The sequence below is a fragment of the Monodon monoceros genome, unplaced genomic scaffold (assembly GCF_005190385.1).
Source record: "Monodon monoceros isolate NGI ecotype Baffin Bay Population unplaced genomic scaffold, NGI_Narwhal_1 Super_Scaffold_10, whole genome shotgun sequence".
Lineage (NCBI taxonomy): Eukaryota > Metazoa > Chordata > Mammalia > Artiodactyla > Monodontidae > Monodon > Monodon monoceros.
The window spans coordinates 33,009,981-33,037,273 of NW_021703766.1; the positions used below are offsets into that span (position 1 = coordinate 33,009,981).

A 27,293-nucleotide genomic window follows, 5' to 3' on the forward strand; every position below is an offset into this window, starting at 1 on the left:
TTACATAGTTTGCTCCCTATATTCCTAAAAGAACAGATTTGTTTTATGATCTATGGCCCTGACTCTTCATAGTTTAAATTTTACACTGTGACATTATCACACAATCCTCCTACCACTTAACAAAAGTCCTTACTAGATGTCTTGTACTTATACCATTACAAATTGCTTCCTGTGGCCAAAGAAAGACATACTTATAATTCTTAAACTAGGAGATAACCAAAAACATCACCTTTTTAAGAGAAGTGGAGGGAGGCCTAAATATCTTCCTTTAACCAAGAAATGTGTTAATAAAATACATCTTATTTATTTCTAACTATTTCTAACTATTTCTAACTATTAAATACTTGCTACTCTATAAATAAAAATTTCCCTTGCTGCAATTCATTCAGATAAAATTAAGTTTAAGAAGCCAGATCATACCGATTAAACTAATAAGCATGATTACATTAGGGGTAGTATTGAAGATAAGAATCCCAAATACCTTATGTCAGCTTTTATAAACCTACTGTAATTGCTGAATTGTAGTACACTCTACCAAAATGGTTTAATCACTTCATGGCATACACTATGTGCTACACTTTGGCCAGATTTAAAATGTTAAAGAAGTAAAGACAGTACAATGGGACTTCCCTGGTGGTGCAGTGGTTAAGAATCCTCCTGCCAATGCAGGGGACACAGGTTCGATCTTCCCATCCGGGAAGATCCCACATGCCACGGAGCAACTAAGCCCGTGCGCCACAACTACTGAGCCTGTGGCTCTAGAGCCGGCGAGCCATAACTACTGAGCCCGCGCACTGAAACCACAGAAGCCCATGTGCCCTAGAGCCCACGCGCTGCAACTGCTGAGCCCACACCCCGCAACTACTGAAGCCCGTGCACCTACAGCCTGTGCTCCGCAACAAGAGAAGCCACCGCAATGAGAAGCCCGTGCACCGCAACAAAGAGTAGTCCCTGCTCACCACAACTAGAGAAAGCCCGTGTGCAGCAATGAAGACCCAACGCAGCCAAAAAATAATTAAATAAATAAATAAAATAAAAAATAATAAATAAATAAATAAAAGTAGCAACAAAGACTGAACAGAAATCTTCTTAAAAAAAAAAAAAAAAGACAATACAAGGACCGAAAGTTAAAAAAGATGTTAATACATCATCAAGCGAACTAATTCTCTCCCATTTCTCATTAAAGGAAAGCAGGGAATAAATTACTGTACCAAAAAACAGCACCTAGGATACCACCTAAAGGCAAAAATAACTATCTTCTACTTACATTCTCAGAGGATTAACGATTTCTGTCCTCAGCAGTTCTTGAGTTTCACTATAATATTCTACATCATTCTTTTCTTTGGGTCTAAGTAACACAGTGTCCAGAACAGAACTAAAAGCAAACAAGCTGCAAAATAAAAAGAATATTTTTCCTCATGCTGTAAATGTACTAATTTTTGAGAAACCCATACTAAAAAGAATATGAAGAGAAAAATCACAAACTCTGGAGAACAAATAACATACAAATTAGTGTTTTTTATTAATACGGGTAACCAAGACCCCTGTCAAGGTTCCCATGGTTCAATCATCAGGGCCTAGAGATCCTTAAGGAGAATACTAATATCAGGAAGGCAAACTATAGATTGACAGTGTTAAAGGATTAAAAATACGCCTTCAGTACACTGGAAAACTTCTTTGCAAAAGCTGAAAGAAGGCCTACAAATCTGAGTCAAACTACAACAGAGGAGAAAGTTTGGAAACTAATTTCCCAAGGCAAACACATAGCCAATATGTAACCCACTCTAGATATTATACTTCTCTCTCTCCACAGCCCTTTGCAGAAATCTGAATTCCTTTAAATGTCAAAATCACTTGTGACTAACAGCAGTGACTTGCTGATATCAAAGAAAAAGAAAATTTGGCTAAACAGATTTTTATCAGAAAATCTGAAGAATATTACATCAATTCTTGCTTTTGTCAACACCTCTGAGAGACAAAGTATTCTGCCCCAAAAATGGCCCACCACTTTTATTCTTCTCCCTTGTCTTTAAAATTTTAACATCCCATTAACTTCCTAATTCTTACAACGTGGCTGTACAGAGTTGGCAGGTTATGCTCAGTTTAACTGGCGATGTTCTTGGTTCAAGCTTCAGAGTGTAAAAATTCTTGCCATGTTAAATTGTTCTACTTTGGAACAAACTACATATACGAGGGCAACTGTGCTTCTACTGAAAATACTTCTTTAAAATAAAGTAGTTTTATGATTGCCTCTGCCTAGTAAAACAAACACACAAGCCAGTCAATGGCTTATGACAAGTTATTTGATTTGTGCACAAAGATCCTGTACTTATTCTCTTCAGTCCTATGATTTCCCACATACCCTCAGAATATCTGTACCACCTGTAACACTATCATTCACTGCATTATTTTTTATATTAATTTTTTGGATACAGACACATAAGGCAACATTCAGTAGCTTCCAAGGAGTATACAGTGAAATACAAATCTCCCTTTCTCTCCTGAACCCCAGCCCCCAGTTTCTCCACTCAGAGGCAATTAGCAGTTTCTTTCTCTCTCTCTTTCTCTCTCTCTCCGACACACACACAAAGAAACACACACACCTGCCCCCATGGCACTATATTCCTACTGCATTAATTTTAAACTTACCAGAATAAGGTTGAGTCTAAGTAACAAGAATTGTAATGACCCTGGATACCTTTCTTCTTTCCAATCATTATCTCTAAACCTTCTTTTTCCATTTTTGGTGGAGTATTTTCTTCTACTACTTCACTTAAGTAGCCTCCAAATGCTGCAAAGATAAAGATAAAAATGAAAATAATTCTTTTAAACTATTATAGCTACGTATTCCCATACATATTTCTTCACTTAAAAATATCTTTTGGGGGCTTCCCTGGTGGCGCAGTGGTTGGGAGTCTGCCTGCCGATGCAGGGGATGCGGGTTCGTGCCCCGGTCAGGGAGGATCCCACATGCCGCGGAGTGGCTGGGCCCGTGAGCCATGGCCGCTGAGCCTGCACGTCCGGAGCCTGTGCTCCGCAATGGGAGAGGCCACAACAGTGAGAGGCCCCCGCACCCCAAAAAAAAAAAAAAAAAAAAAAAATCTTTTTGTATTTTGATGCACAATTTATTACCCAACTCAAAACTAAGTTAAAGGTACGTTTTGGTTAATTGTTATTCAGCTTGGCTTATAAAAAAATGTTAATGTTCGTTTTCAACCTTACTTCCTCCACAATTTAAAAAACATTTTAGAGTATTAAGTAACGTAAAAAAGCATCTGCCAAGTAAAATATTTTGTTCCCCAGGTATCTTATTTGTCTGAAGATGTTCCATTTTCAAGTTGGAAAAGAAAACAAAAAATTCCAAAGCACTACTTCAACTGTAAGAAAAATTGTTTTTCATAAAGATGGTTTTCCTATTTATACCTGTTTAACTCTCAAGACGTTTCACCACGATTATCCAAAACTGGAAAGGAACAGTATCAGGAAACTGCCACCTACTATAAGTGATGAGATCTGTCGTTCATCAGGCAATTAAAACTACTTCTTATAATAATGCTGACTTCTTGATAAGACATGCTTATTGATGTACTTGAACAATACAGAGAGGAAAATCAGTGCCATAACGAAGGCCACATTTCAATCTCTACTTCCTGGGTTGTTGAAAATTAAATGTCTGTAATCAACAGGAAGGGGAAAATAAATCCCACTATTTCTCAATTTTTAAATCTCAAGCATGGTTTCCTGGCTAATACTTTTTCTAAATGTCCCCTCTTAGGATAACTAACTTTCTCATACACCAAGTAATAATCTTTTTCTGATTTAAAAGCTTGATGAACACTGGCAGGAAAGAAACACTGTTTACTACCAACTACTGCAAAATGACACGAGGTCAGAACTAGAGTCATTCCAGATTGATGAATAAATGAAAGGCACACAAATACCTAAAGAGTTACAGCGTTCGATCTGATTGGAAACTGGCTGCAGGGACGCAAACCTAGAGTCTGGCCGGCAGCTCTTCAGTTTAACAAACAGCGCCTTCTTCAGGGCACAGGTGAAATACCGAGTACCCCTAAAGGTTCCATCTGTACAGCCTGCACACTCGTCTTCCTGAAAAAGAAAGAAAAAAAAAAAAGCTTAAACATGCATTATTCTCCATCTTGCAAAGATGGTATACAAAGAACTAAGACTTGTTTCAAGTTTACCCTTTCTTAGAATTCTGCTGTCACACCTGTACTGAGAACTCCATCAGGAAAAAGGGACTGACTAATCAGTGTTTCAGCCCACAGCTTACGATCTGAGAAATTAATGCCTTATTCCAGCATAAAATCCTCAATGTATTTCCCTTCAGAATACATGTTAAACCTTCCCTGGTTAACTGACTTCCCTGCATCATTTCCAAAAGCATTAAAACTAGCGGGGACAGGAGGCCAGAAGGGGCTGTTTATTTTAACAACCCAATGAGAAAAATAGCATTCACTGGCCTGTAAACCAACAAATAAAAAAGCAAGAAATATATTTAAATAAAAGCTAAATGTACTCAAATTCTCTTTCTGATTATGAAATGTCAAACAATTATGCTTTCTAATCTCCAAAATCTTTCCCTCTACCAAAGATCTCAAAAGGTCACTAAAAATGGTGATTAATCTTAAAGTCAATGATAGAAATATTAGAACTGATTGCAGGAGGGAGGCTAAGAAAAAAAAAAAAGAAAAACTGATAACAGTTTGCTTTCCTTACTGCATTCTGTTTAATATAATGAGCCTAAACATATTAGCCTAAAAATCTACTTTCATTCCTTGAACACAGATCAACTAACATTAAGAATAAGTGGATCAGATGCTTAATGGGTGGCAAAGGATGTCAGGCAGCGTGGTAATAAAATTTTTCTCTAGTGATGGCTTTGTGGATAAATAAAATATTTCACCAAAAAGCAAAGAATACGGAAAGATCTGTACAAAACCCCAGACAGAAAAGAAATGCAATTTTTAGGTGAAATTAAATTACCAGTTCCAGTCCAGCGAGTACTTCATTGAGTCCTGGCGGCTGACCAATCCAACGGATTACCCCATAGAAAGGAGGATTCTCTTTAACCTCGGCCAGCGAGCCCACTTCCAGGCCATGTGAGTTACCAGAAGATACGGCCAAGGGTGGACTCTCCTGCACAGGTGCATTGTTTAGCTCTCCCATCACAGACTGAACTGACAGAGAGAGCGGACTGTGGCTAATACTTCCATTGGTGTTGGGCATCTTTGTCAGACTAAATGGTAAAGAATGAAATCTGTTCTCGCTGGATAGTGAGTTCATGGAAGGAGGTTGCAGTGGTGGTGAAGCGTGTCCAAAGTCTGGAGAGATCTCCGTAAGCGATTTTGCAGGGTCTTCAGCAACTATAAGAAATTATTCTTAATTAGAGAAATTTATTCAAGAATATTAAATATGCCATACATCTCTAAAGATTAATATATACGTAAGTCCAACTGCCCACCTGACCTCTTCTAGTATGATTCTCATAAGCATCACAAACTTACTACCTCCAAGTCAGTGTTCTTGATTCACATCCCCACCTCCAAATTTTTCTTCTTCAGTAAATGGCACCCAATTATTCAAACCAATAAAATATGTTATTGATTGGAATTGCATAGGTTATATTCCTTGTCCAAAATACAATTAAGTTACAAAAACCAATACAAAAAAGAGAGCAAAAAATTTAAGAAAGATGCTTCTAAATAACAAATGAATCAAAGAAGAAATGATAATGTAAATTTTTAAAATAAAGAAAAAAACACTTGAACACAACTAAAGTAATACTTATAAAAGAAATGTATAGACTTAATAGTTCATTTTAGAAAAAAAGGAAAGGTAATTAATAAACTCAGCATACAACTTAGCAAATTAGAAAAACAACAGAATAACCTCCCCAAAAGTAGTCGAGAGGAAAGAACACAAAAACAGAAATTAATGAAAGAGAAAACAAACATCCAATAAAAAGAACCAAAGCCAAAAGCTGTTTCATTAAAACAACTAATACAGTTGCCAGGCAGGTACTGCAAATCAGTGTGGAAAGAACAAACTTCTTAATAAATGGCGCTGAGATAATCAACTATCCATATTTTTAAAAAATTAAATTGGACTCCTCTGTCACACTCTACACAAAAACAATTTCCAGATGTCTTAAAGAAAAATGTCAAAGGCAAACCTACAAATTTTGCAAGAGAATATAGAAGAATGTTCTTTATGACTTTAGGGTAGAGAGAAATATCTTAAACATGAGTATACAAACCAAAAAGGAAAAGACTGACAAATATGACCACATTAAAATTAAGAGATACTTGTCCATTAAAAGGCATCATAGCAAGAGTAGAAATATGAGCCACAAACAAGGAGAAAATACTTGTAATCCTTATTTCTGACAAAGGATTAGAATTTGAAAAAGGTCTATAAATCAATCTGTTTAAAAGACCAGAAAAAAATAGAAAAAAAAAATGGGCAAAAGACTTGAAAAGGGAGCTCACAGAAAAAGAAACCTAAATCACCAACAAATCAATGAAAAGGTTCTTGCCCTCACTAGTAAATACATAAAAGAAAGTCAAAATCAACATGAGAGAGCATTTCAAAAGGTAAAGGTCTCAGAACATTAACTGCTGGTGAGGATGAGGAGTCAATGATACCCTTACACAAAGCCGATGGGAGTGTGAAGTGGTATTAACTATTCCAGGCAACAGTTTGGCATTATTTAGTAAAGGAAAGATGTACATATCCCATGTACATCTAGTAATTCCACTCCTAGGTACATACCCTAGGCATGGGTAAGAATGTTAATAGCAGAGCTGTTAATAATAGCAAGAAAATAAAACCAATTCAAATGTCCATCAGTGGTCGAATGGATAGTTACATTGTGGTATATTTAAATACCAAATTTCACAGAAATGGAATGGAACGCAATGCTATACAGCAACGAAAACAAATAAATCATCACATACTACAACTTGGATGAATCTAGAAACATAATGTTGAGGGAGGAAATTACACAATATACATGCAGTCTGATTCCTTGTATATAAAGCTCAAAACCATGCAGAACTAACAGTATGCTGTTTAGATGGACAAACTCATAAGCGATAATGAAAACCAAGAGAGTGATAAACACTAAATTAAAGATGATGGTAGCTCAGAGGAGAGGGGAAAGAACACCACCAGGAAGAAGCGCTGAGGGGATTTCAAAGGGAATGATAATGTTCTTTGCCTTAAAGTGAGTAGTGACTCCATAGGTGCTCACTGTACTTTATACCTTATCCATTTAAGATTCTTTACTGATGATATTTCATCTAAAAATGGTTTTTATTATTTTCTTTCCCAAACCCTCAACCCCCCCAAGCCCAACACTCAGTTCCATAGAGCAAGATCTGTTGTTTCTACTTCCAAAATATACCTCAAATTTGTCCACCCCCCTTACCCTCTACCATCATCTCCCCAGTCAAAGCCACCATCATCTTTCACCCTGCAACCAGTCTCTTACCTGGACTCTCTGTCCCTCTTCTCGCCCCCCTCCAATCTAATTACCATACCACAACTAGTGAGATCTTTTTAAAGTTTAAAGATCTTACGTGATCTTGTATCATTCCCTTGTTTAAAACCGTCAATGGCTTTCCAGTACCTTACAATAAATACTAAATTTCTTACCAACGCTTACTAGGTCCTAAATGATCTGGCTCCTACCTACCCCTCCAAACTCATTTCATACACCTCTTTTCCTTGCTTACTCTGCTGCAGCCACTCTGGCCTACTTCCTGTTCCCCAAATATAATTTCTCACCTCAGGACCTCTGCCTTTACTATTTCCTCTGCGTAGAATGCTCTTCTCAAGCTCTCTTTCTGGAAGTTTCATTCACATCATCCAGATCTCAACATAAATATCATTTCCTCAAAGACTCTTTTCCAAACCACCTCTGGAGCCAGCTTCCCACCAGCTGCTATCACCTTGTTCATTTCCTTCATTGCACATGTCACAGTTACCTTGTCTGTCTATACATTTATTGTCTATCATACCAACTAGAATATAAGCTCCCTACAACGAGGAACTTTGTTAGTCTTTTCCATGGTTGGATCCATAACACTTGGTATAGCCACTAACACAAGAAAACACTCAATATTTGTAATTTAAAAAATTGAATAAATGAATCAAATGTTATAAAGAATAGCCTTTAAAATGTGTAAGTAAAACAACTACAGATATGATGTTCTTTTACAAGTAAATTGCTTCTATTTTCTAATTTAAGGATGCAGGCCTATTCCATACAAATTTCATTACTTCATATGTCTTTTTGGACCAGTTAGAAGGTCACTATATTAATCCAGACAGCAAAAAACAAAGGAAAGGATCTGAACTAAGGCAGTGGTTTCAGAAATGAAGAGAGGGGAAGGATTCTAGTGATATTAAAGAGGAGGAAATCCCTAGGACTTGGTGACATCTGGATGTGACTAATGCGAGACAGAGAGGAGGTCCAGGATGAAGCAGAAACTTACATTTTAGGCAACTGGACTCATGTCTCCATCTCCTCGCTCCGTAAAAACATAACTCACAAGGCCATCAGCGACTGCCACTGGCTAAATCCAATGGGTTTTTGTGTGGTCTTTATCTTATTTGCCCTCTCAGAAGCATTCGACACTGGTGTCTATTAGCTCCTTGGCTTGTTGGCCCAATAACCTCTTGTTTTGCCCACATCCTCTGGTTACCTTTTCTCTGTCTCCTTTGAAGACTTCTCCTCCTCCCAGCCATTATGCTCCTCAAGGCTCAGACTTCAGCCACAACCTCCATCCCTACTTTCTCCATAGGTGATACTACTCACAGGATTTTAATCACCACATACGTGAAGGCAAACTACAAATTTATTTCTCCAGCTCTTAACATCTCTTTTAAGCTCCAGATCTGCATATGCAACTGCCCGCTTGACAAATCAACTCTGGGAAGTTTAAAAGGCTCCTCAAACTCAACATATTCAAAGCAAATCCATCACTTTCCTCCACAATCACCTAATCCATCACCTTCCTCCATCACCACCTAAGTATGCAGGCCAGAAAACTAGGAGTCATCACTCACATCTCTTTCTTCCTTACCTCTCACTTTCAATCTATCTGTGAATCCTGTCAATTCACTTCTGATATCTCATAGCCATCCACCTCTCCCCATCCCTTCCCCAACAAGTCTAGCCCCAGCAACTATAATCTACGGCTGAGCCTATCAGCAGCCTTCAACGGTGTCCTTGCATTCACACAGCCCCTGCTTCAGTCCACTGTCCACCCTGCAGCCACAATCATCTTTTCAAAAGGCAAACCCTGCAAACCCCTTGCTGAAAATCCTTCAGTGGCTTGCCATTTCCTTTTAATAGGATACACCAGGCTCCACGTGCCCTGGCCTTGTTTGCCATTCCATTCTCATCTCATAAAATGTTCTATCTCTCTGTTCTGGCTACTCTGGTTCTCTTTAGTCCTTGGCAAACACCAGCTCCATTTTACCACAAGGCCTTTACATATGCTGTTCTTTCTGCCTAAAACATTCTTCTGCCCCATTTCAATTTGTTATCTATCACTCCCCTGGTAAATCTAAGCTCATGTCACTTCCTCCTAGAAATATCCCTGAGCCCCTCAAGTAAAAGCATCCCTTAATATACTCTCACAGCATCATATGCCTTCATTATACCCATCAAGACTGCAATTCTTCATTTGTTTCTGGCACACAGTAAGCATTCGATATATACTTGTTGAACAGATGAACAAAAGAAAAAGAATAAACCAGAAGAAAGTGATGTCCCAGAACCAAGGGAAGGTAGAGTTTTGTAAAAGTGGTATCAAAAAAAAGGATATCAAGATAGTAAAGTCTTTAAATGATTCAACTGATTCTAGAGATCTTCTACCTTAAACAGATCAATGAAGTGCAGAGAACAAGCTGCTAATACATTTTCTAAATATTATATTAAACTTAACAGCAGTGTAGCTCAAATTGTGTATAATATTTTAATTCAGCAATATTAATAAAGAATGGTCTACTCATTCTGTTTCCAAAAACTATCTATATTGGTGAAAAAGCCATTTTTTCTCTAGTGAGTTAAAAGGAGAGAAACATTATAAAGAACACTAAAATTATAGATTACCTTCATCAATATACCATGAATTTTTTGATTTGGATTGTGGTTGTGAGTCAACAGAAGACCCATTTAAGGTATAAAATAATTCAGATCTGTTTCTATTTCCAGGGTCTGAGGTAGATCCTATGGAACAAGAAAAGTTCCTTTTAAAAATAAAGTCAATATGATGTGAAAGTTTTTCCGTAAGAGAAAATAATATGTATATGGTGTTAACAATTATTTACACAACCAACAGATGTATACAAACACAGTATATTTTATTAGTGCCTTCAGCTTTTAAAATTTTGGTAACCATTTTTGCAGTGTCAAAAAGATTCTTCAGCCCAAGAAACAATATAAGAGGAGAACAGGAGTTAAGTTAAAAGAAAAGCCTGCTTTTTTTTTTTTTTTTTTAAACAAACTGCTTTAAAAAATCATTTCACGTACTATGGCTTATTTCCAAATGTCAAAATCACCATTCCCCAATTTCATTTAACGAAGCTCTTGGTTCACAAACTTAACATATTATTTTAAAACGGTTGCCCTCAAAAGAAGGCAGTCTTCGAATGTATATAAATAGATGCATAAATTAAGTTTAAAAGATTTAAGGTTTAAACATTTTGGAATTGTTAGTCAACAAATCCCTTGCTGAATTTCTTCATGTCTCTGAAAAAGTGAAGCAGTATTATTTCTTATACATTAAATTTATTAAATGTAAGAAAATTTAGTGTAGCTATTGCCACAGACACATCAAGACATTCCCCTGCCTCATTACTAAAAGGACATGCTATCGTTGAGAGCAGTGGGGTCTCAAGAACCTACAACAAAATCTGATTTCTTTTTCAATTTAAAGCAGATAACTTTACACTTCATACCTATAACTAAGATCTGCTACAACATAAGTAGTACACATATCTTAAGAAAATCTTTAGGCTATTCATATTTAAGTGAGAGTAGCAAATCGGTGCTAACCTATCTAGATCCATAGGTTAACATAAAAAATACTATCTATCACTTACATATTCTATTTAATTCTACATCTCCCAGGGTCCAATGTCACATAAAATATTTCTTAAAGTACAATTTCCTTTTAAATAAGCTTGAAAAAGTTTTCTTCACTAGATAATTGAGGAAAAAATATTCTTTTCTTAACCTACATCTGAGTTGAAAATTCTTGCAGGTTTTTAAATTAGCTGTTTAGCTTGTATAACTACCACCCTATACATCTATGAAATATGTGGAAGCTAACCAAAAAACAACTAAAAACTCCACATGTATTGTAAGGGAGTCTCTGGAAGAAAGACAAAAATTTTTGCTTAGTGGTTTGGAATTTAATTTGTGCCACCTCTGTTAGCAAAATCCACATAATCTCTAGTATATTTTATCCTACAAACATTATCCATAAATGATTATTTTGTAGTGTGACTCTAAACTATATATACAAATGTTACAAGTAGGGAATTCCAAAAACCAGCGTATATGGACCAGAAAAAGACACAGGTCCCCACAGGAAACTTTTCAACATTTAGAAAAGGTTGCGAACCCTTGGCTTAAGCAACACCATCTATAAACATTTTTTAGTAAAATACTAAAAATGTTTGCAAGAAGAAAGTCTACATATACATTAAGGAGTAATACCTTTTAACCTTTTTCCAATGCTATGGCAAATAAAAAATCATGTAAATAACTAAAAACTGTATTCTATTAATCCATACCTGTAGCCTTTGGTTTATTATGACTGGATGAACCTTTGTCCCCAACACCTCTTGACATAAAGGCTAGTTTGGGAGGCCTCCTTTCCTGTGTAACGCTATCTGAAACAGTAAACATGTTTTTTAAAGATAAAAGCAAATTCTTATAGAAGAGAAACAACTGAGCAAATAATGACAATAACAACAACAATCCCTTTCCAATGAAAAAATAGAATTTTCAGAGTAGTTTTACAAATTTGTCAAGGCCATAAAAAGTACTGAAAAAGATCATACCAAAAAAAATCATTGCTGTATTTCAAAACATAATTTCTACAAGATAATACACCCCAAGTACAATTCAGCTATGTGCTTTAACTTCTTGAAAATTTAACCACTTTTAATCAATTTTATTTGATATGTTGAAACACCACCAAGAAAACCTTACTCAGTTTTTTGCAGGATTTCCCAAATCAGTATCCCCAGAACACCCCTGTGTGTTATGAAGTGTCCCACTCTCAAATATCTCTAGAAGATGCTGAGATAAACAGACTTCTTTACTGCATAACCCCAGAACCTTTAATATGCTAATATGCATTGTGAATCTCTCAAAAAGGGATATAATAAACTTATTTGATAATGTTTTTTGTGCCACTCTATTTAGCATCTCAGATTAATATATTTCATGGGACACAGATTGGAAAAAGTCTGGTTAGGTATATGTATCAGTTTTTAAAAATATATATATATGTTAAGAATAACACAAACACATATACATATAAGAGAAAAAACACAGAGAAATACATGAATGAAATGTGAATGTATTGAAATGAAATGAATAATGCAGAAAGCCAGAGATAAATGGCAACAATATTTCTGAAGAAAACACTTAAACTTTTTTGAAAAATTGGTGCAGTAATTTTGTTTTTGATACAAAGACTACCTTAAACCTTAAAGGCCAGTGATTTTCATAAGATATTCACAAAAACTGATCAAGCAAATGTAGAAAAGTCAGTCTGGAAAGTTTTCCCCTGGAAAGTTCAACATATCCGTGGAGTCCAACATGACACTTAAGAGTCCTACCTGATAAAGCTATGTATCAGCAAAAACAATATCACCCACAGTGGATTTTTGAGAACAGAAAGAGAAAAAGAGGGAAAGTTTTACATTTTAAACACAAGGGCTATTTTTTTAAGAAAAAGGAAATAATATTGAATTAATTATATATAAATGATGCTTGGGAACTTTTTTCCACAGTTGGAGGGGGAGAAGAATGCATTATTGAACAATATCTTAACTGTCTCATAATGTGATCAAATGGAATATTATTTTAATTCAAAAATTATACTGAATAACCATGTGTTTAACCAAGTGATATAGTAAATGAAAGGCTATTTACCAATATTTTTATGATGTTACCATTCCAATATCTCTAAATACCACATGTGACAGCTACTGTGAAAGTAAAACTTCTTAGTCACTGGCAAAAATTTCCAAATTACAGCATACAAATTGACTAAAGAAAACTAACTCTCACTATTAACTGTAATTAATTGCATGTAAGTACATTTCAAATTGAAAAGATATTCACATGTATACCATAATCTATATACATTATACAGTTAGTGGTGATTATAATAAAGGCAGAAAATGGTCTTAACTAAGGCCGCCTGGCAGTACCAAAAGGCCAAATGGATGAGCCGGTGGTGACAACTCTGATGGTGATGCTAGGGGAGAGCTCCAAGGGTTAGGAATATGCAGGGCACTGGAGTTGGAAATGGTGGTTATCTTCTGCCAAAGACTTTGTCATGGGGGAGGTAGGGGCTCAAATATCAACTTTGAGGAATAGGACAGTCCTGCAGCATTCTATGCAGATAAAGGGTCACATGCTAAATCTAACTTGCCCTCCAGCAGTTACATACCAACTAATTCTTTCCTTATCACAACTGTATTCATGATCCAAAATCAAAGCCTTCCATCTTAAATGAATTTTAAGAGATTACCATCTCAGGAAAAGGCAAGTATGAGAAAGTAAACAAAGTAAGGAATAAATTTGGCAGGCAATTTTGTGAGATTAAAACAATCCTGATTAAAAGATATTAAAAGAGATAGCAAGACATGTCCACCAAACGGCTAGTATAAAATGTTCATAGCAGCCTTATTTGTAATAACCAAAAGCTGGAACAATGCATTCTACAGGAGAATGGATAAACAAACTGTGATCTGTTCATGCAATGGAATATTACATAGCAATAAAAAAAGGATAAACAACTGATATACAAAACACCATGGACACTGTGTTGAGAAAAGAAATGAAGCCAGAAGTACCCATTATATATACACAGCAGGAGTGCATTCAAAATAAAATTAGAAGCCTGCCCATCACTCTTAGTGATTTAATCAGAAAAAGAAAAATCCCTGGAAGAAACTTGGGTTGGAAATCATAACAATAAACCAGTGAACAATAACAAACCACAAGAAATGTCTGTGGATTTGAATGAACCACTAAATTGAGAAAATTGCTTAACTGATGTACTGCTTAACATCATCAGCCACAAGAGCATAATTCAAACCCAAATGAGAATTTAATATCCACGGAGAAATCTACTGAAGAAAATGTAAGTTTACTTGGGTAGAATGAAGAATTATAAAACCCAATACCAAACATACTATACACAACAACACAGCAAAAACCTCCCTACAGTGAGACTGCTGATCAAAGTAAATACTTTCCTTATAGACAATTTTATATGAAAAATTGTTCAAGAAATCCTGGAAGGTCCATAGAGATAACATCAGGGTTGCATACTGTGATCTAGTGCTTCAAAATAACCTTTTGGGCTCTAATTGTCTCATATGAGAGGAGTCCTGCCTATACAGACAACATTCAGGGTGATTCAGACTGACAATCTCTACAGAAGGCCACTTGGCATTAGTAAAGTACACGTACCCTTTGACCCAGCAAGTCCACTTCCAGGAAGTTATCTTTTCTTTAAGATCTTATAAATATTTTAACGTAAATATGAGTATAATATATCCCATTTAAATACTCAGAAAAGTATATTGATGGCACACAAGAAAAATCTACAGATGACATGATATTGAGAGAGACAAAACATGAAAGGACAGAATTAGTATCCAAAATGATCTGAAAATGGAAGACTGGATAGCTCTAATGACATGAAGTTAAACAGGGACAAATGTAAAGTCCTGCCATGTGTCCCCCAAATCAACCATACAAATATAGATCAGAAGCAGAAGTACATGTGAACAAAATTGGGGATTTAAGTCAAGCGTAAGTTCAGGAATCATTAATTCATTAGTTTATAAGTGCATTCATTTAGTCAAGAAATACTACCAACTCCATGCAAGGAAGGCATTACCGTGTCTCTGGGAATATAATTCAAACTGTGACAGGGCAGTCCCAAAATCTTTTCTTCCAAAGTCCTGTTCTATTGCAATAATTAGTCTACATACAGACTACGGTATTCTGTTCCCCTCTAGGTGTCCAAGTGTGAAGGTGTCTTTAACAAACCAGGTCTTATTCAGAATATCTGGAAGGCATGCCATATGAGAAATGGCTAAAATGACTCAAACTATTTAGGCTGGAGAACAGAAGATGTAGGTGTCAAGGACACTCATCTTTGAATATCTGAGGGTTGCTACAAGGAAGAGGGGCTGGATTTGTCCTAACTTCATCCCCAGTTAGAACTAGAATCAATGAGGGAAGTTATAGGAAGGTAGAGGTAAGCACGTATCCAAGGAGAGACTTTTTCACAATCAGATCTTTCTAAAATGAAATACTCTAATTTTCTTCAGGACCAAGTGACTCTTCTATCAAATGAACACGTAAGTAATCTTTTAGCTATACTGGATACATGCAAACTGGAACATACATATGACATTACTCACTGAAGCATTGTTTATAATAGCAAAAGACTGAAAACAGCCTTAATGCCCATCAGTAGGGGACTGGTTTCAAAATACTGATACATTTTGGGGCTTCCCTGGTGGCGCAGAGGTTGAGAATCTGCCTGCTAATTCAGGGGACACAGGTTCGAGCCCTGGTCTGGGAGGATCCCACATGCCGCGGAGCAACTAGGCCCGTGAGCCACAACTACTGAGCCTGCGCGTCTGGAGCCTGTGCTCCGCAACAAGAGAGGCCGCGACAGTGAGAGGCCCACGCACCGTGATGAGGAGTGGCCCCTGCTTGCCACAACTAGAGAAAGCCCTCGCACAGAAACGAAGACCCAAGACAGCAAAAATAAATTAATAAACTCCTACGCCCAACATCTAAAAAAAAAATGATACATTTATAAAATGAAATAAAATGCAATAATTTAAGCAAAAGATTAAGTGTGCAATATATGTACTAATATAAAATGATCCCTATGATCGATCTACTGTTAGCTTTTTTTAAAAAGGTGCAACTTACTCTTCTGGGAAGATAAGTTGGTGTACTTTTTCCTATTCCTCCTGATAAGTACAGCTAAAAATTCTGGATGTAACATATAAAACAAAACTGAGAAGCCTCTGAAAGGCAAAGAGGAGAAGGCAGATGAGCTAGGGAGCACGGGACCTAAGGAGTGACACGAGATTTCCCTGGGTTTTCTTATTGCCTTATATATCCTAGACTTAGAGCTGAAGAAGGCAGCAACCTGGAAATGCCAATGGGGAGAGACAAAAGAAACTCCCAACAAAGGTATCCTCTCATTAGTCAAAGAATGAGAAAAGACAAACCCTAGTTAGACAGAAACTTTTAGACAATAATCACTCTATTGCAACCAAACACAGCGGCCACACCCACTCCAACAAAGGCCAAGCGGGGAATCTGGACTTCTGCCTCCACCTGACCATAATGAGGTGACACACACCCCTTGACGCGGCAAAAACAAAGTTTAAACATGATCTAGAATCTCAGAATATAATACCCAACTGTCCAAGTTTCAAATAAAAATCACTCATTATACCAAGAGCCAGGAAGATGCCAAAAAGAATTTAAAAAGACAGTCAATAAATGCCAACACTGAGATGACAGAGATGTTAGAATCATCTGACAAAGATCTGTAAAGCAATCATGGTAAAAATGCTTCAATAAGCAATTACAAACACACTTAGGAAAAAAATGAAAAATAGAAAACTTTTTACATCAAAGATAAAGGAATATTAGCATACCACTAAACAAAGTCATCAAACCACAGAGGAAGAGAGCAAGAGAAGAAGGGAACAGAGAGGAAATACAAAAACAGCCAGAAACACTGGACTCCATAAAAATCAAAATCTTTTGCTTTGTGAAAGACTCTGTTAAGAGGATGAAGAGATAAGCTACAGACTGGGAAAAAACTATTTGCAAAGGACTAGCGTCTAGGATATATAAAGAATTCTCAAAATTCAACAGTAAAAAAGCAAATAATCCAATGAAAACATGGGCAAAAGAGATGAAAACAAAATTCTCTAAAGAAGATACATAAATGGCAATCAGTACATGAAAATAGATATTCAACATCATGAGCTATCAGGGAAATTCAATGAAAACCATAGTGAGATATGACTACACACATCTCAGAATGGCTCAAATAAAAAATAGTGACAATACCAAATGGTGGTGAGGATGTGGAAAAACTGGATCACTCACAGATTGTTGATGGTAATGCAGAATGGTACAGCCACTCTGGGAAAGTGTGGCAGTTTCTTAAAAAGCATGCAAATACCACATGACCAGAAGTTGCACACCTGGATATTTATACCAGAGAAATGAAGACTTACGTTCACTTGTGTTCACTCTACACAAATGTTTATAAGCATTAGTTATAACAGCTAAAAACTGGAAACAAATCAGATGTCCTTCAATGGGTAAACTGTTAAACAAATAGTGGGACAGCCATAACATGGACTGTAACTCATCAATAAAAAGGAACAGACCAGTGACACACACAGCATGGATGAATCCCTAGAGGATTATGCTGAGTGAAAAAAGCCAAGCTCAAAAGGATTCTTGAAATGACAGAACTGTAGAAATGAAGAACAAATTAGTGGATGCCAGGGTTAAGGAGAGGCTGGGGACAAGACGGGCAGTGTGACAATAAAAAGGCCACATGAAGTATCCTTGTGGTAATGGGAATGTTCTGTATATTGACCATATCAATGTCAACACCCTGGCTGTGATCTTACACTGTAGTTGTATAAGATGTTCCTTTGGGGAAAACTGTGTAAGGGGTACACAAGATCTCTCTGTATTATTTCTTACAAATGCATGCAAATATATAATAATCTCAAATATTTTTAAATCATATATCTGACAAAGGGCTTATATTCAGATTTATAAGAATTCTCAAAACCCAATAATAAAAATAAATTAACAAGAAATTGGCCAAAGATCTGCACAGATACTCCACAAGGAAGATATACAGATGACAAATAAGCACATAAAAAGATGTTCAACATCACTGGCCATCAGGAAAATGAAAATTAAAGCTACAACTAGATGCCACTATATAGCTATTAGAATAGCTAAAATTTATAAGACTGACCATACCAAGCGCTGGCAAGGACATGCAAAAACTGGGATTCTCACACACTGCTGCTGGGAATGTAAAATAGTATAACCACTTTGGAAAGACCATTTGGCAGGTTGCTGTTGTTTTGTTTTGTTTTTAAAGTTCAACAATCACCTACAATAGTACCAGCCATTCCACATCTGGGTATTTACCCAAGAGAAATGAATACCTATGTCCATACGAAGACTTATACATGAATTTTCATAGCAGCATTATTCATAATAGACACAAACTAAGTAGAAACAAGCCAAATATCCACCAACAAGTGAATGAAAAAACAAAATGGTATATCCTTATGCCTATAGGGAAAACACGCTGTCTTTCCCTTTGTTCTCATGCCCACAACAATTTTGACACTTCTGGCCACCAAATGTGTGAGGAGTTTTCCCACACTAAGCTGTGACACCAGCTGGGTGTCCTACAATTCAACTTGGTTCTGACGCTATCTACCTGGGGTTAGCGGCAAATCCCACAAGTTAAGGGCTCAGTCCCAAAAGACCGTAAGCTTTGCGGTAACCTGCAAGCTCTCAAAACCCCATACTATGGGAATGTTTATGGAGACTTCATCAGATAGGCATGCTTGATTATTAACTCAATTTCCAGCTCCTCTCCCCTCTCCAGGGGATGGGGCTGTGGCTGAAAGTTCTAATCATGGCTTGGTCTCTGTAGTGACCAGCCCTCCATCCAGGAGCCCACTAAGAATCACCTCATAAGAACAAAAGACACTTCTATCACCCAAAAAATTCCAAAGGATTTTAGGAGCTCTGTGTCAGGAACCTGGGTCAAAGACCAAACATTAGCAAGACTCAGGGGCAGACACACACATATATTATACATTTATATATATTATATATACATTATACACACATATAATATATATAATGCATATATATAATATATATTATACATATATAATATGTATTATTCATATATAATATATATTATTTCTCACTACAGAATGGAATACTTCTCAGCAACAAAAGGGACACGTGGATGAGTCAACAAATAATTACGTTGAATGAAATAAATCAGACCAAAAAAAAAAAAGAATACATCCTGAGTTACTCCATTTATATAAAATTCTAGGAAAATGTGAACAAATGTATACTGACAGAAAAAAGATCAATGGTTGCCTAGATTTTGGAGGATGGGACACGCAGATGGAAGGAAGCAAACACAAGGGGCATACCTTGGGGTGATGGACATGCTCACTATCTTGACTGCGGTAAAGGTCTCACTGGTCTACACATTCGTTAAAACATAACAAACTATATACTTAAAATATGTGCAGTTTACTGTATGTCAGTTAAAACTCACTAAAATTGTTAAGATTATAAAAAGAAGGTACAAAAAAGTGTATAAAATATGCAAACACTGAACAACAAAGAAACGAATTAATCAAGAAGGATGCAGAAGATAATTAGGTAGTTGGGGGGCAATGCTAGAAGGAAAAGCTCTCATGCACCCTTTGAAAATTCTGTGCGAACATGAATGTACTACATAATCTGAAAAACAAAATTAGTATTACATTCCTAACCCCCAAAACTAAAAAAGACAACACAGATTGGACTAAAAAAAGCAGAAATTTAGGGGAGGCACTAATTGATATGCTTCATCACAACAGGTTTAAGAACCTGAATATAATGTCAAATTAGATATGTTAGAGGTTTTTAACATTTAAAACAGTAACAAACGGGACTTCCCTGGTGGCACAGTGGTTGAGAATCTGCTCGCCAATGCAGGGGACACAGGTTCCATCTCTGGTCCAGGAAGAGCCCACATGCCGCGAAGCAACTATGCCAGTGTGCCACAACTACTGAGCCTGCACCCTAGAGCCCACGCGCCACAACTACTGAAAGCCGGAGCACCCTAGAGCCTGCGCACCACAACTACTGAGCCCACACGCCACAACTACTGAAGCCCGCACTCTCTAGGGCCCGTGTGCTGCAACTACTGAAGCCCGCATGCCTGGAGTCCATACTCCACCACAAGAGAAGCCACCGCAATGAGAAGTCCAGGCACCACAATGAACAGTAGCCCCGGCTCGCCACAACTAGAGAAAGGCCATGCACAGCAACGAAGACCCAACGCAGCCAAAAACAAATAAATTAATTAAAAAATAAAAAAAAAACAGTAATGAAGAGATGAAAAACTCTTAACAGGTTGAAGACTCCTGCATTTTTAGTCAATGGTATTCTTCAGAAGCCTACTGTAACAAGCAACTGAATAGGATGAATTCTTTCCTAATCTCATCAACTGTTCAACCACTTGCAAAAAAAATTTTTTAATGCTGTAAATAATTTTGTCCTACGAGTGAAGGTAACAGGGCAAGAAAAAAAACTAAGAAACTAAATGAGATTATGACTATTTTCTTCTTTCTCAAGAAATGGGTGTTAATGATGACATGAAATATAGATGAAGACCTATTTAAATAAATGAAATTAATTTTCGTTTAGACAACTTTGCTTTTTAAAGTCTATTTGCAGGCTTTATTTTGTTGGCAAAAAAGTATAATTGGTGTATTATGTAATAAAAGCTGGTATCATTCCTAATTATCTTCTATTCATGGTTTATGAAAATCAAGGTTTAAAAGAAAAAAAAAAGCATTCTTTGCCTTGCCTGTCACACTGCTCTGAGAGCCAGTAACAATGACAATGATTGCCACTGATCTATAAGATCAAAGTTTGCCTGACAAGTGATTCCTAAGAGATTCATGTAACTAATTTTGATTATTTTAATCTTACATCACTACTTAAATAAAATGCAATTGTAAATGTTTTTGAAGATAAATACTACTAAAGATGAATTCTTTGTGAGGTTATATATAATTCCATCACATGAAAAATAGAAATGGTAGCTTTTTCTTTTCTTTTCTTCTTAAGTGCTATGTAGAACCCAAGATCATTTACATTTCAAACCAAATCGAGATATGGAAAAAGTATACAGAAAGAAATACAGCTCTGGAGTTGGAAAAAAGGGGGGTGGGGGCATTTCAAATCTTTATTCTATGGCAAACTGAGAAAAACACAATTAATTATACATAAGCCAACCTCATATTTCAGGTATCTTTTTCTTTCTTAAATTATAATACTGAACTAATGATTTCCCCAGCCTCCCAACTTACTTGATATAATGAATTATATTTAGTTGTAAAATGGAAAATTCAAAGAAATTCAATTAAGGTACGTAAAAAGGGTGGTTATACTAATAAGGTTTTGAGCTTTCAAAAGTACCCTTTGGACATTTAAAACAAAAAAAAAAGGTAAGAAAGAAAGAAAAAGAAATACCCACAGAGGTATTTGATTTGGTAAGACAAGTTAAATTACATTTATCCATGTGGTTCTGGTAAGACAATATTAGCATAGAGTTGATTATTCCTGTAAGAATAAATAATGAAAGAAAATTGATTTTACAAGGGATTCCCCTTAGCTATCCAGCAAGTTAACATTATAAAATTAGCATAACTCACAGAATTTGCTTATTAGGACAGGGCTTCTCAACCTCAGCAAGGCTAACATTTCAGACCAGATCGCTTTTTGTGGAGGGCTGCTTGCTGCATTGTAGGATGTCTAGCAGCATCTCTGTCTCTATCCCCTAGATTCAAGCAGTACTCCTACCCCAGATGCGTTGATCAAAAATGTCTCCAGACATTGCAAAATGTCTTCTGTGGGCAAAATCACCACAGGTGGAGAACTACTACTGGCTTACAACTAAAATGACCTTCTTATGAAGGTTTTGTACTAATGCTAAAAGTAAAAGTAAGGGCTTCCCTGGTGGCGCAGTGGTTGAGAGTCCGCCTGCCAATGCAGGGGACACGGGTTCGTGCCCCGGTCCGGGAAGATCCCACATGCCGCAGAGCGGTTAGGCCCGTGAGCCATGGCCGCTGAGCCTGTGCGTCTGGAGCCTGTGCTCCACAACGGGAGAGGCCACAACAGTGAGAGGCCCGTGTACCGTAAAAAAAAAAAAAAAAGTAAAAGTAAAACAAAACAAAAAAACTTAAAAAATTGCTTAACATAACAACAACAACAAAAAAAACGGTAAACTGTGACCGTCTAAAAAGAAAAAACTGCAATGGATACCAATGCATGGATGATTCTGATGTTGTAATTGGCAGATAAGAATTGTAAAGAGGCTATTATAACTGTGCTTAATGAAGTAAAGAAAAATATGCTTACAGTGAAGGAGAAGATAGGAATATCTCATCAGAGAAATAAAAACTAGAGAAACAAAAAAAGGAACTGGATGGAAAGTCTTAAAATACTTTTAAAAATACAATATCTCAAAACATAATGTATTGGATGTGTTAAAAGCACAATGTGGATAAAAGAGGGGGAAGTGAATAAAATTGAAGGTACAACAATAGAATTATCTAAAGAACAGAGGGACTAAAATTTGAAAAAAATTAACAGAACCTTAAGGATAAGGGACAATACCAAAAATTTTGACATATATCAAATTGAAGGTACAGAAAGAGAGAACACTGAAAGGAACAGAAAAAACATTTGAAGGAAAAATGGCTAGATGTTTCCTACTTTGTTAAAAATATAAATTTACAAATCCAAGAAGTTTAGCAAATGCCAACCAGGATAAAGATGAAGAAAATCATTCTAGGCACATCATAGTTAAATGCTGTAAGCCAAATATAAAGTCTTCAAAGCACACAGAGAAAAACAACATATTATATTACATACAGGGTCACAATGATTCAGGCTACTGATGACTTTTCATCAGAAACTATGAAGGCCAGAAAATCACAGAAAACCAACTTTATAGCAGAGTTCTATATATACCCAAAATATCCTTCAAATATGAAGGCAAGATAAAGACATTCTCAAAGAAAATTAAGAGAAATTCATTTCTAGAAGACTTCACTTCAACAAACACCACAAGAAGTTCTTCAGGATGAAGGAAAATGATAAATAGATGCACAGATCTTTTAATTCTTTAAAATATAAATGATTATTTCAACAAAAAATATAACATTTTCTTGTGCATTTTTAAAGTACATAGATGTAATGTACATGACAATTAATAGCATAAATAATGAGGAAGAGGTAACTAGATTTACATGGTTACAAGGTTTCTACACCTTATACTGATGTATATAATTGGCACAATATTAACCCGAACTAAACTAAAACATTAGGGATATATACTATAATCCCTGGAGAAACCACTAAAAGCAATATTACAATGAAATATAGCTTAAAAACCAATAGATTAATTAACATATAATTCTTAAAAGTTTTCAAATAATCTACCAAAAAGGTAGAAAATGACTATAAGAAGAATGAAAAACAGAGGGACAAATAGAAAACATAAAAAACAAAAATTACTTTAAGTGTTAATAGATTAAACACAACAACAAAAAGACAGAGATCATCAGAATGGATTTTTTAAAAAAATGACATGCTGTCTAAAAGAAAACAAGTGGGATAGAGTGGGAAAATGGAGTAAAGAAGGTAGGGCGGGGGGAAACATCTCAATCCAAAAAAACACATTGGGGATAGGGCAGATAAAGTAGGACAAATAGAAAACACACAAGATGGTAGAAATAAATCCAACTGTCAGCAATGATAACTATTAATAGATTAAAATCTTCAGTTAAAATATAAAAATTGTCAAACTATATTAAGAAACCAACTATATGTGATTATAAGAGACATAACTAAAACATAAATGATGAAAAAGAGACATACCTGGAAAATACTAACCAAAAGGAAACCTATCTATATCATACAAAACAGAATTTAAGGCAAAAAAAAAAAAAAAAAGAAAAAATTACTGGAGATGGAGGCAGTCACCACATAATGAGAAATCACTTAGAAGATACAACAATTCTAAATTCTAGGTACATAAAAATTCTAAACTTGTATGTAGCAAATAACAATTTCAAAATTAAAGGAAACACTTATAGATTAAGAAGAAATTAACAAATCCATCATCATATGAGGATGTTTTAATATACCTTGTTCAGTAGCTGTTAGACCTCACAATTAAAAACTCAGTAATGATACATAAAATTTGAATAGCATAATAAATTAGCTTGACCTAAGGGACATATAAAATATGCATGAACTACATGCAACTACAATTGAAGAAAACACATTCTCTTCAAGTACACACAGAACATTTCTGAAAATTGATCACGTACTAGGCCATAAAGCCAGCCTCAACAAATGTCAAAGGATTAGTATCATATTCTCTCACCATATCAATCAAATTGAAAATTAATAACGATAAAAACAGACACCTGAAAAATTTTAAAGTACATTTTAAAATAGTTGATGAATTACATTAAAAAACTCATGAAGGAAATTACAAAACACTTCAAATTTAATGGTAACAAGATAACTATATATCAAATTTTATGGAATGTAGGTAGTTGGATACATAGAATCTATAGCCTTAGATGCTTTACACTAGAAAAAAAGACTAAAAATTAACAAGCTAATAAGCATTCAAACTAAACAGTTTAGAAAAAAATAGAATAAATCCACAAAAAGTCAAAGAAAAAATAATTTTTAAAATTACTGAGACAGAAAATCAATATATCTAGAAAGGATTAAGAAATCCAAAAGATGGTTTTTTGAATAAATGAAAGTGGGAATCCTCTGGCAAGATTGTTTTTCTCTGTCTGCCTTATTTCACTTAGCATAATGCCCGCATAGTCCAACCACATTGTCATACATGGCAGGATTTCCTTCTTTCTCATGGCCAAATAATATTCCACAGCATCTTCTTTATCCATTTATCTGTTGATGGACATTTTGGTTGTTTCCATACCTTGGCTACTGTAAATAATGTTGTAATGCACATGGGAGTGCAGACATCTTTTTGAGAACCTGTTTTCATTTCCTTTGGATATACATCCAGAAGTGGGCTTGTTGGATTGTAGGGTAATTCTATTTTTAATTTTTTGAAGAAAAAGGCAAATACTGTATGATCTCATTTATATGTGGAATCTGAAAAGGACAAACTCAGAAAAACAGACAGTAGAGTGGTGGTTACCATGGAGTGGCAGGGTGGAGTGGCTAATCATTAAAAAAGAAACAGTGTACGATTCCACTTAAATGAAGTACTTAGAGTAATCCAAATCATAGAGACAGGAAATAGAACAGCAGTTGCCAGAGGCTGAGGGTAGGGGAGAGATGGGCGTTTACTGCTTAATGGACACAGAGTTTTACAAGATGAAAAGCATTAAGGAGGCAGATGGTGATGACTGTTATACAAAATTATGAATGTGTTTAATACCACTGAACTGTACATGTAAAAATGGTTAAGATGGTAAGTTTATGCCATATGTACTTTACCAAACAAAAATGTTTTTTTAATTTAAACACATGCATTTTTAAATTTTTTTTTTTTTCATTTTACTCCAACACTTTCCAAGGAACAGGCCCTTCCTGAGGCAAGCCCATTCCAGGGCACTATGTAAAGAAATTTTTAAACATGCAATGCAAATTTGTTCTTTAATTTTGAAACATGCAAAAATTAGCAAACTGGACCAAGCAATGCATGACTCATGATAAAAGTGGACTTATATCAGGAATGTAAGGCTAATTTAATATTAGAAAATTAGCAGATTAAAAGAAAAGAAACATAGGACTATCTCAATATATAAAGAAAACAGTTTGATAAAATTTAGGGACTTCCCTGGTGGCGCAGTGGTTAAGAATCCGCCTGCCAACGCAGGGGATATGGGTTCAAGCCCTGGTCTGGGAAGATCCCACATGCCGCGGACCAGCTAAACCCATGCACCAGAGCTACTGAGCCTGCGCTCTAGAGCCCGTGAGCCACAACTCCTGAGCCCATGCATCTAGAGACTGTGCTCTGCAACAAGAGAAGCCACCGCAATGAGAAGCCCATGCACCGCAACGAATAGTAGCCCCGCTCGCTGCAACTTCTAGAGAAAGCCCGCGTGCAGCAACAAAGACCCGACCCAACACAGCCAAAAAAAAAAAAAATTCGATATCCACTCATGATAAAACTCTTTGAAAATGGGGAAGAGTGGGTAACTTCTATAACCTGATAAGTGACAGCAACAACAATAAAATCCTATGATGAACATCATACTTCATAGTGCAATGCTGAAAGCATTCACTTTAAGATCAGGAGCGAGGCCAAGATGCCTCCTATCACCACGTCTATCCAATATTATATTTACAGGGACACTAGGATAACAAAACCGTATTTTAAAAATGGAAGATATAAGGATTAGAAGGAAGAGGTAAAACAACATTTGCAGATGATAATGACTTGCTACTAAAAAGTAATCTACAGATAAACTGTGAATAAAAGATTTTAATAAGACTGTTTATAACAAAACTCAGCATGCAAAAGTCAACTGAGATACTACTTCACACCCACTAGGATGGCCAGAATCAGAAAGTCAAATAACAACAAAAAAATGAAGAAATCAGAATTCTCATACATTGCTGTAAAATGCGAAATGGTGCAGCCACTTTGGAAAACAGTCTGGCAGTTCCATAAATGATTAAACATGAGCTACCGTATGACCCAGCAATTCCATTCCTAGATATATACCCAGGAGAAATGAAAGCATACATCCACACAAAAACCTGTACACGAATGTTTGTAGCAGCATTATACATTATAGCCAAAAGATGGAGGGAACCCAAGTGTCATCAACAGATGAATGGATAAACAAAATGTGATATATTACTACAATGGAGTATTATTCAGGCATAAAAAAGAATGAAGTACTGATATATGCTATAACATGGATGAACCTTGAAAACATTATGCTAAGTGAAAGAAGTCAGTCACAAAAGAGCACAGATTATTCTATTTATATGAAATGTCTACAATAGGCAAACATACAGAGACAGAAAGTAGACTGATGGTTGCCTAGGACTGAGGAGGATGAAGGGATAATGGAGTTATAGCTAAAAGGTACAGGGTTCCTTT

The 27,293-nt window shown here is 36.0% G+C and overlaps 1 protein-coding gene across 5 annotated transcripts in view; it reads right to left on the reverse strand.

The window, feature by feature from the left end:
- CYLD (CYLD lysine 63 deubiquitinase) overlaps positions 1-27,293 on the reverse strand; it is a 61,489-nt gene that overhangs the window by 16,533 nt on the left and 17,663 nt on the right. For 4 of the 5 annotated variants that reach the window (XM_029240157.1, XM_029240159.1, XM_029240166.1 and 1 more), the window contains 6 exons: positions 11,833-11,931; positions 10,145-10,261; positions 5,005-5,384; positions 3,942-4,107; positions 2,650-2,791; positions 1,268-1,390 (listed from right to left, as the gene is read on the reverse strand). In XM_029240157.1, coding sequence (XP_029095990.1) covers positions 1,268-1,390; positions 2,650-2,791; positions 3,942-4,107; positions 5,005-5,384; positions 10,145-10,261; positions 11,833-11,931 — 1,027 coding nt within the window. Of the gene's footprint in view, positions 1-1,267; positions 1,391-2,649; positions 2,792-3,423; positions 3,880-3,941; positions 4,108-5,004; positions 5,385-10,144; positions 10,262-11,832; positions 11,932-27,293 lie in introns of those variants that run through there. The other variant, XM_029240169.1, reaches the window with a different exon arrangement.